The 11,117-nt window shown below is 40.4% G+C and overlaps 1 protein-coding gene across 1 annotated transcript; it reads right to left on the bottom strand.

Annotated features, from left to right (window-relative positions):
• Positions 1–2,089: 2,089 nt before the first annotated feature.
• On the bottom strand, positions 2,090–10,327 carry LOC148899210 (uncharacterized). Its single transcript, XM_088994292.1, has 3 exons — positions 9,956–10,327; positions 6,833–6,973; positions 2,090–5,272 (listed from the first exon to the last, which is right to left on the bottom strand). The coding sequence occupies exons 1-3, from the start codon at positions 10,110–10,112 to the stop codon at positions 5,052–5,054; spliced, it is 519 nt and encodes a 172-aa protein (XP_088850418.1). The 5' UTR covers positions 10,113–10,327; the 3' UTR covers positions 2,090–5,051.
• Between the last annotated feature and the right edge of the window lie 790 nt (positions 10,328–11,117).

Below are 11,117 nucleotides of genomic sequence, written 5' to 3'. Positions count from 1 at the left end.
AAACACTGGACGTGATGTTGTTCTGTCCGTTTGTGCCAATGGATGGTCCTCACATGAGATTGATGTTGAGAGTGGTGTGGGAGCTGTGCCTCAGGGATGGGAAGGTTGTGAATTTGGGACATATCGTCAGTAGTGCGCCCAAGAATCATTCGGCCTTTCATCGCTAGACACCCTCATTGATGGTGGCCAGCGACAGGTTGATCACGCCCACGCTTGTGTCCCATGCCCAATCAGATGTTGGGGGGTCTTAGGTTGCTGTTCTATGAGCCCAACAAGGGTCCTTCCTCTTCATCCAGATCCACTGGCTGCTTCTTTCTGCCGCTTCAGAGACTGATCTAACTGTGTGCCGCAGAGCCTGTCCAAGGATGCCCAGGTCTTTTGGCAGTCTGATGGTGGAGGAAGCCACAGCGCCTCTACATCCAACTTCAATTGGATGGACCTTGACTTTCCATCCTCGCTGTTGCGCATCCACTGCGAGTTCTGTGTAGCGCAGCTTCTTGTGCTCATAGGCCTCTTCAACCGAGTTTTCCCACGGGACTGTGAGTTCTGTGATGTAGATAGCCTTGAGTGAAGGGGACCAGAGCACCAAGTCTGGTCTGAGGGTGGTGGCTGCAATCTCCGCTGGGAAAACCAATTGCTGGCCAATGTCAATCCGCATCTCCAAATCGCGGGCCCGCGATAGCTGTCCAACTTCGTGTTTGGCAGGAGGATGGTTGGGCTTTTTCTGTCCCTCTCGGATGAAAGTCAATGGTGCTGTGCTGGAAGTGGTGGCTCTCATTGGCAAGGAGTTGATGGTATTCCTCTTGCTCTCAAGGACAACTGCCAAACTCTTCAGGACCAGGTTGTGCCTCCGGGTGTAGCGGCCTTGTGTGAGGCTGGTCTTACAACCGGTCAGGATGTGTTTGAGAGTTCCTGGAGTTCGACAGAGGTCACAGGTTGGATCTTTGCCATGCCTTTGGTATTATCCCTTTCTCCCACACAATCCTCATGAGCCTCCAAGGATAGTGCAGAACATCTGGTGCGTTCTTGTAGAGCTTATGTGGAACTCCATTTGGCCCCGGGGCTGATGCTGATCTTACACGACGTACTGTATTGTCCACTCCCTTCCATTTTGGAGGGGCTTTCTCGAGGTTGAATTCTGTACGGGGGATTTCATGTGGGATAGCTAGTTTTTCCTGCCTTTTTGTGTCGTAGTGGACCTTTTCCAGATGCTTTTCAAGTTCCTGCTTTGAGGTTTTCAGGATTCCGCTTTTGTCCTTAGCGAAGAGGTCTTTGACAAACTTGAAGGGGTTTTTATAGAACCGTGTTCTTGTGTGTTCCTTGTTCTTGCGAAGTTTTCTCAAGTTTTCTGCCCTTCGTAAGGTTGCCAACCAGCATTTGATGTCCCCCTAGAGGAGCATGAGACCTTCTTTCTCTGCATCAGAGGCCTTCTTCCGCTGTTTTCGCAGGTCCCTTCTTTCTCTGACCAGTCTGTCTCTTGCTACCTCCTGGATTTGGTTGGTGGTGGTCTTGCATTGGTGGTTTTCCGGATGTACACTCCAAAGCGCTCCTCCCCGTAGTGATAGATGATGTCACCAACATTTTCCAGCTTTTTCCCTGCTGTGCCCACTTGTTGCTCCAAGATTTTGGTCAGATCGTTATTGACGGTTTCCCACTCTCTTTTCTCGATAGCTTTTGGCCACTTCACACTTGTTCTGTGCCCTTAGATCTTGTCCTCCTTGGGAGGTCTCTGTGGTTGGGTGGGTTCTTCCACCTTTCGTTCTGTAAGTGCATTACCATTCATCCTGATTGACAGGGGTGTTGACGCTCCGCGAACTTTGGTTTTCGTCCCGTCGCTGTGCTTCACTCGACTTATTTGACGTCTGACGTTATAAGAAATATTGGTCAATGCGAGGCCCGTGTCCCTGTTTGGCAAGAGAGCTCCACCAAATGCATATTTGGTGGAACAACCAGACTGGTTGACATATGTTCATATTTTATTAATCATTTTTGTTTTGCACTCATTCCATATCTTTCCTTGTTTTTTTCCCTTCAAATAAATTTTTTGTAATGATATTAACATAAAATAATTGACCCACCAAGATTTATGAATAAGGATTTTATTTTTTTGAGGGAATGTAATAGCTGTAAATTACATCACGGTAAAAATTTTTATTGGGCAATCTTTTATCAGTGAAACCAATTGGGCATCAAGCACTGCAGTGTGCAGATCTTTGACTTTCCAAATTATTGTTTTAAACACATAAAGCTATCTCAGATGAAAATGTGCTGTTGGCTTGTGTTTGTCACAAAGATCACTAATGGTTGAAGGTTAGTTGGACAGTGATATATTACAGTCCATATGATTTTTATTAAATTATAATGATTGCACTACACAGACATGGAAATGTTAGTGATTTTGCCCTTGCACACCATGTCAGTGGTTTGTAAATAAAACAAGATGTAGTGGTTTGATTAAGCTTTGGCAAAATATTCATTTTTCATTTTGGAATGCACAAACAGGAAAACCTGATGGTATGGCCACATACACTAGTTTGAAGTGGTTCAGACTCTGAAATTTACTTTGTGTAAAATACGTGTCATTCCAGAGTGTGGTGGCCATTTATATCCTTTGACATTCAAGCTAAATTTCTCCATCAGTAACATCCATTTGTTTTATTTAATTATTGTAATGGTGGATAAAGGCAAAATCAGTCTTCACTGCTGGTGTACTAAATGGAGTGTTTTTGATTCTTAACTCATTGACTTACTTTGATTTTCTTTGAAGAAGAAAGTCGATTGTGAATTATGCAAAAAGAGAACTAAAGTTGCTGGAGTCGCGTTGCATCCTTAAGCACACAATCAGGGGATGAAAGCTTGAGTTATAGTCAACACAGAGAATACATGGATGCCCTTCATCTTTGATTATGTCTTTGAGCATTTGGAGACAGACACCTAATGAAGGCTACGCTCCTTGCTCGATACTTGCCAGCTGTCTTCCATCATGCTCATCTTTTGCCTAGGGAAGAACTGTGACTGCCTGTTTAGAGGAAGTTGCAGCACATCACATGACCAGATCCACCCTGTTCATTTCATATCCTGTTACTTCAAGACAACCTTGTGGGTTATGCACCGGGGGTGAACTGTGTCAAATAGTATGGTTGTCAATGTATCTTTTATTTACACAAGCTGACATGAAACAAATAAATATAATTAAAGCACTAAACACAGTCCGGCTTATTATAATGTGCATAGCACTAAAAATACGTGACAGAAAAGCAAGATAGAAACATTAAAAAAAAAAAAAACATGCCAAGGACAAGAAACTAAAAACAGTTTGAACAAATGAGATTTGAATGCAGTGCTTATAGTATTAACATATTCAATTGACTCCCCTTCTGAAAAGGATACATATTCGAATGATCACTTCTACAACATTCCTACAAATGCATCATAAAGATGACTTTGACTTTGACTAATCATGTCCCATCATGCATTACCTAATTTTATAACAGGCCTGCTTGGCTATACTCATGGGGTCCTTGGGCGGGTAAATAGTGTACACAAGGACCCATAATGGATTACTGTTTGTTGATTAATGTGATATGGCCTTACTATCCGATATTTATTTTATGTGTTATACTGTAAGTTTTGTGGAAGAGTTCAACTAAGGACTGGTGTTAAAAATTAGCGCGAGCGATAAGCAAAAATATTGGATAATATCAACAATTTCAAATCGGGCATCAAGCTCTGCAGTGTGAATGTAGCCATGATCTTGGACTTTCCAAAATATAGTTAAGACTAAGTAATATGATCGAGTAAATATTAGCTCATTCACTGCCAGACGATGTGCAAATATGTGTCCACTCCAGTGCCTGGGTTTTTGTCATTTTCACTCAAATTGCAGGACCCACAGATTATTGAGTTCTAGGACTACATAAACATACAGTGCAGTGTAAGAAACCTTAAACACCTTTATTTTGAGCTGACTTTAGAGCTCTAGAGCAGTGGTGTCAAACTCATATTTGTCGCGGGCCACATCGTAGTTTTGTTTCCTTTCTTTCCTTTCCTCTTCCTTTGCTACTGTGTTACTTCCGGGTAGAGTGAACGGTGGCGCGAATGACTGCTGCTGCTCACCCGCACAAAAAAATTAAGTGACTGTAAAGAGTCCTTGAGAGTTTTGAAGGGCGCTTAGAAATTCAATGTATTATTGTTATTATTGTTTCCCTTGGAGGGCCGTTATGAATTTTGGAAAACCATATAAATGTTTCATCATCTCCACATATTATGTACAAAGCACACAACAAAATAATGAATAACTAGTTTTCAAATGTGAAGTAAAAAATAATGACTGTTTTTGTCGTTTAAATGGGACAATTTGAAATTTTGGTTTAGAGTTCAGCAAGTTAGATTTGCTTTCGCGGGCTGAATAAAATGAAGTAGTGGGTCGGCTTTAGAACCACGGCCTTGACGTGGACACCTGTGCTCTAGAGTTATCTGCATTGGAAGTGGGGGTGGCTGTACAAAAGGCAAATGCGGCTCCCTCGTGGGAGGGAAAACATTACTAGAGGTCTGACCAAAGCTTCAAATCAAAAACCTGAACAAATTTGGGAATGGCGCTCCAGGTCATGCTTTTCAATTCTTGAATAAATTCGTGAATGGCAGTGAATGTGTTAACAGATGTTTAAAACATTGCAGTCTATGACACATTGACCAATTTGATCATTTCGAGATGATAACCTCTATCAAACGTAATAGAAGTCGATGTTTAAAATAAAGATCCAGGTTTTCGGAAGAAGCCCACAAATCACAAATGTAGAGGAAAACAACCTTGATGAGGCGACAACGAACTGACTAACCTTGGAAGACTACCATTAAACCCCTTTTTTTAATAGCTCACACTATTGAAATTACTATAACCACAGGAACGCAGGAACTCATCCTAACATTCAAGACGTTGTAAAAATCTCAGTGGGACACCACAGAAAGAGCGGGTGGGAGCGCTTGGGTGAATCGTGTGATAAAAGACAATCACCGTAGGCGAATACAATAAACAGTGTTGTTAAGAGCGTTTACATGTGGCTGGAGGATATACGCAAAAGCACGGCACTGAGCAACAACACAGGGTTGCTGGACAGAGCTGCCGTGCCGCTCCGGTGCTGGTTTCCCTGACTGTGACTTCTGTGCGGGCTGTTACAGTTGTCGCCATAACAGCATTCCATCTTGGCACCGGCGTTGCTACCGTGAGCTTTGTCACAGAAAGCCTTGTAGCTGCATGACTTGAGTACGGTGTCTGAAAGAAAAAAAATCCATAGTTCAAGATCCTCCATAGGAAGACACTAGTGACGTGCAGTCAGGGGAGCCTCACCTGTCATCATGGAAATATCAAATGACAAAATAAATGAAACTGTTATATTTATTGAGTGATTTGTACTTTAAAGTTATTTTCCATTTAACTTCACCATTTTTGGATTTTTTTTTCCAAATCGCTGAATTTTCACATTTACCGTTCAAATACTAAGTCGAGACGAGCGGTGAGGCAGCAGCCGGCTGAGCCTCACCATGGATTGCACAATCACTATGCTAACTGCGCTGGCTTGCTCTACAGTGAGACCGCATTGCTGTCCCTCTGCATATCGCTATTAAAGCGTTCAAACACGTTTAGTATATGAACTAAATTTCTACAGTTTAGCTGGTGTATATAATGTAGAGTCACTTTACATTATAAACACTGTACTACAGCGTTTATTTTATTTTATTTGTATCAAAACTGTGTGCATAGGTGAGGCACACCGTTCTACTGCCTCATGACAGGGGGCGCTGGTGATTACAGAGATTCTTCTTGCACCTCGGCTGCAGAATAATCGAATTAGTGACAGCAAGCTACGGTAAACATCCAGTCATTTTTTCAGAATGGAGGATTACATATCTCAATTGAAAGAAATAGAGAGACTTTTAAAACTGAAGAAAGATCAGGAAGGCTTCTACAAAGAAGGTATAGATGCCTTTGTTCAGAAGGAGCGGCGCATGGACTTCATTTATAAGTAAAGGTAACACGATAATAAAGTTTTTTTAAATTATTTTTTTCTATGCTACAGTTTATATAAAGAATGCTGACATGACATTTTAAACAAAACACTGTTGCCAATCAAATGGTGAATAAGCTACTCTGTAGAGTTCATATGTTTGTAAATCTGACTGTGATGACGTCAGTGCCTCACCAGCCATGAACCTCACTGCACGTCACTAGAAGACAGTGTAACTGGCGCCAATATTGAGTCATTGGTTGCCTTGACAACATATATGTACTTTATTTGGTCTTGTTGTTTTATAAAAGTGTTTAATGTTTCTAGGTGAACATTCATATTCACGTTTGTCTTAAAATCCTCCTCAATACTTTGTTTGGCATATTTTGTCGTGATCACTTCCGGTTCCGTGTTACGTGTTCGATGTGCGAGAGAAAAACTACGAGAGACATTTCGGGAGAAATCGCCAGAGAAAAAGAACGATAAATTCAGCGTTATTAAAGTCTGTCTACTTTCGGTTTACATGATGCACACTGTACGTTGTTAATTTGCTTATTTACTGTATGTCTTGTCGAACATATTGTAGAAATGCCGATTATTGTTGTAAATGTATTTTAGTTTTCACGGTGTTCCACAATAAACGTTTTGGACATAAGTATAAGGCGTCATCCTCAGATACACACAGTTTGGGACACTGTGGAAGGGTTGGGAAATTGTTGCATCCTAAATTCTTGCTAACCATCGTCACTACTCTGAATAAAGGAAAGATTTATTCAATATTTTTAAATATTTGGTCATGCGGATGTACTGCATGAGTATTTACTGACGAGGTCCAGTGATGGTGGCGCAGGCATCAGCGTACTGCGGGCAGGAGGCAGAGCCTTGTTTGTTGCAGTCATCCTCGCTGGATGCAGCACACATGTGGCATTTCAGGGCACCGCCTTTGCAGACAGTACAGGGGAGAACAGCTGATTTGAAAATAAGCATGTACATTCACCGGACACTTCATTAGGTACATGTGCACAAACTCATGACATCCAGTACAGTGTTTTTTTTTTTTAATTATTTGTATTTTTTTTTTACAACGCAGCAAACTACAATCAGCAAACAGAGAGCATTGTCATATTTTTAAAGATAGAACTGACCTGACAAGTGTTGTCTAGTGATAAAAATATATATATATACTCTCAATATGGAAAAATTTCCATAAAGGACAATGAGTCACTACAACCCATGTAATATATACAGTAAAGTCTCGTTATATCGATATCGGTTATATCGATAGTACCGCTTATTACGATACTATTTTCATTTCCCTTGCACATTTCTAGTCTTTTTATGTATAATTAGTACCGTTTAGTACGATACCCGGTTATTATGATAATCCGGTTATTACGGTGCTCCTTTTCATCCCCCGCCGGCCATTTTTGTTGTTTATATCGATATATCCGTCGCGCCATTGGTCAACTTGGTCACGTGTCTTGTTACGTGAGCCGCCATCGGTCGCGCAATTGGTCGACTTGGTCACATGAGTCGCCATCGGTCGCGCTATTGGTCGACTTGGCCGTGTGACTTTGTCACGTGACACGCCATCGGTCGCGCCATTGGTCAACTTGGTCACGTGTCTTGGTTACGTGTCACGCCATCAGTCGCGCCATTGGTCGACTTGGTCAGGTGACTTGGTTACATGCCCAGCACCCGTGTAGCAGAGCCGTTTTCATTTTCAGACGCTAGCTCGTGTGTAGCAGACGAGATTGAAGTGTTTGTGTTAAAAGGTAAAAATGGGAAGCAGAAGAAGATTGATGACTTTTTTAAATTGTATACATAATACAGTAAGATGTAAGCGTTGCAGTTTCCCTGTTGTGTTATGTACATGCCCACTGTACTGTATATGAATGCAATCGTTTTTTGCAACAATGTTTCTTGTTTTGTCTGCTGAAGCGCGATGATTTTGAAAATTATTAACATTCCATACTGTGTATTAAAGGACAGCCGATGTCACTTTTTATTCAAATGCAAACAAAAATGACTTCACGCCAAGACGTCTTGCATTGCTTGTGAATCCAAACAATGGCTTCAGATTCGGATAATATGCTTTCTTGTTACACATCCAGTTATGAATATGTTTCAAATACACTGTAGTTCTGAAGATTAAAGCATACATGTTTACAATCATTAAAGAATTATATGTGCCATTTTGAGGCAACATTGGGGGAACATCTCTGACCCAAAAAAAAGGGAGCTAATGGCCAGCTCCGTTTCTTATATGGCGCTTGGCTGCCCTCTTTTGGCGGCTTTTGTTTAATGCAGTTCGGCGCAGGATCGGATATATCGATAGTCCCGGTTATATCGATATTTTTCGGACTCCCTTGAATATCGATATAACGAGACTTTACTGTATTTATTTGAGTGTTCTTTTCCTTTCGGCTTTTCCCTTCAAGGGGTCGCCACAGCAAATCAGTGTCCTCCATCTTTAGAGGTTTGGTTCGAGTAAAATCTTGAAACTATTGTCAAATTGTAAAATTGAAAGCACTGTAGGTTGAAAGACTGTTTTAAATAACCGTTTAGTAAATAAGATACAATCATTCTCCGGAGGAAAAAAAAAACACAATGATCAAAACTGACTCAGCCTTGCGGGCATTTTTCTGTTACCTTCCTCAGAAACAATTCTCAGAACTTGACAATGAAAATACTCTACACAAGCACCACAATACAGCAGCTTTGATTTGCATTGGTAACTTGAGGAGAACATTTTGGTTTGAGCCGATGTGCCCAAGACGGACAACTAATATGGCATCTGAATTTGACTCTAAGAAGATCATCCATGCTGCACAGTGCTTCAAGATTTTTTTGCATGGCTTTGACAGAAAGAAGCCTCTTCTAACTGTAATGATCAAGAAAACCAGCAGTTTATCAAGTCCTGTGATCTGATGAGACCCAGATAAACTTTGGTTTACATGCTGTCAAGCATGTGTGGCAGCAACCAGGTAAGGAAAGACAAAGAGTGTCTTACCTACTGTCAAGCATGCTGATGGGAATGTCATGATTTTGCATAAAATGCCGCCAGCAGCAGTTCAGGACAATCAATTCCAATGATTACTCTGACTATTGACATGCATGATTATTTCATTTGGAATATGGACAGCAGGGCAGTATTGCCGCATGATGACTATAAAGTGACCTTGACAGTTTTGAAAGGCGCGTATAAATGAAATTTATTATTATTATTATTATTATTATTATTATTATTATTATTTATTATTATTATTATTATTATCTTGAAAACACACTTCACTTTCCAGATGGCCACTGCTTTGCTAAATTTGCTGGACTGACTAAACTTGTCTCCAGATATAAACCCTATCAGGCATTTGTCAAGCATCCAACGAAATAGAGATTCCCTCTTTTAACCAACATAATTTTATCCAATATTGCTGAAACAATTTTGTGACACACATTGTATACTCACTTGCTTTGCAAAAAAAAAAATACAGTAAAATTGTTTTCGTATGTGTTATTTTCATGAAACAAGTCAAAACCTGTTGTAATCATCCTGTCATGTGAGTCGAATCGTCAAATTACGTGCTGTATAGGAGACATGGCGTGGAGCAGATGGATTCGAATTGGTATTTTTAGCCAATCAGGATGCAGAATAATGTGTTAAGGGTAGAAGGGGTCGTACACTGCAAAAAAAGCAGTGTAAAAAAGTAGTGCAAAGCAATGCAAAAAAAGAAGTACTACACTGTAAAGAAAATTACAGGACGTCAATTAGGACACAATGTAGGTTGTGAGCTGCAAAAAACAGCATGCAGAACTACATTATGTAAACAAGAGGAAGTCAATTAGTGAGCAGAATTCAGGATTGTATTTAAAAATAAAATGCACATTATAGCGAAAAGTGAACCACAATATAGTAAGGGACCATTTCCACAGTGTTAATCAAAACTTACTGTGGCCAGCCAGGGAGAGGACCAGCAGCAGGACAAAAGGAGCCTTCATGGTAGCACACAATGGGCCCAGAGAGCAAGCAGTTGAGAATAGACAGTAACAGTAACAGAGATGGGAAAGGGTATGCCCGAGTTGGACGCCGCAGACATTAGGAAGCATTAAAGTCTAATCTCTCTAATCTCAATTTATGCTGCGCAGCAAGAAGCCTGCACTAATGGGTTTACAAGAACCTCTTAGCAGTTTGTCTTTCTGTGGGCCGAGTGAGTTTTAAAAGTGAACTTTCCAAATAATTCAAGCGTCAGATGGGATGTGCATGAAGGTGTTGGGTCATGAATAATATCACTGAGATATGACGTATTGTACATAGTGGCAATGCATACTGGGAATGCAAACAGCTGTCACTATGACGCTTGTGTCACTCAGGGCACCTTCATCAAAACAAACAGGATTTGTGTTTGCAATTTTGAAAATAAAGTTTCCTGGTGGATTTTATTTTTAATAGAATAGAAAAGGTGATTTCGTGATAATAACACATTTTACTAGCCATTTATTTGTAGCTCAACACAAATTTCAGATATGCTAATGCAATAAAAAAAGACTTTGGAAATCAATGTGATACATTTGTAGGTTTGCGCTATGCCTTTACAAAGCTCACATCAAGTTCTGGTTAGTCTTTTTATTCAAACATAGAATGTCATTTCATGTTGGGTGCTTTTTTGGGATGGGAGGGATTAGTTGCATTCACATTTAAACCAAAGGACAAAAAAACAGTGTGACTTGCGAGTGCACTTGTCAACATGATAGCGAAAGCATACACAACAGACTGCTAATACGATTAATAGTGGACTCATCAATGTCAGTTTGCATTAAACTATATGTAAGCTGGGTACTAATGTCATGGAACCACAAAAGAATAAAAAGAAAAAAATCCAATTGGAGTGGTAGTATTCCCTCTTCCTTTCCTAGAGTCAAATGAATTTAATATAAGCAAATTCAGCACCAACTGACCTTTGATTAATGGTATGTGCTCGACAGAGGGCTGTTATAGTGGTCGCTATAAAAATTGCTTGATAAATCGTGTTGTCATTTCTATATTAAGATAGATGCAGGAGTCATCAATGAGCCATAATCGGCCTTGACCTCAAATTTGAATCTAGCTAATGC

The sequence above is a fragment of the Hippocampus bargibanti genome, linkage group LG04 (assembly GCF_051943395.1).
Source record: "Hippocampus bargibanti isolate YZ-2025 linkage group LG04, ASM5194339v1, whole genome shotgun sequence".
NCBI lineage: Eukaryota > Metazoa > Chordata > Actinopteri > Syngnathiformes > Syngnathidae > Hippocampus > Hippocampus bargibanti.
This window is presented reverse-complemented; position numbering and strand designations above follow the sequence as displayed.

Coding starts and splice junctions, on each gene's coding strand:
- LOC148899210 (XM_088994292.1), bottom strand. CDS start 10,112: ATGCTTCCTAATGTCTGCGGCGTCCAACTCGGGCATACCCTTTCCCAT. Junction 6,974..9,955: donor CCTCTCCCTGGCTGGCCACA/GTAAGTTTTGAT, acceptor TTTTCAAATCAG/CTGTTCTCCCCTGTACTGTC. Junction 5,273..6,832: donor CGCCACCATCACTGGACCTC/GTCAGTAAATAC, acceptor TTTTTCTTTCAG/ACACCGTACTCAAGTCATGC.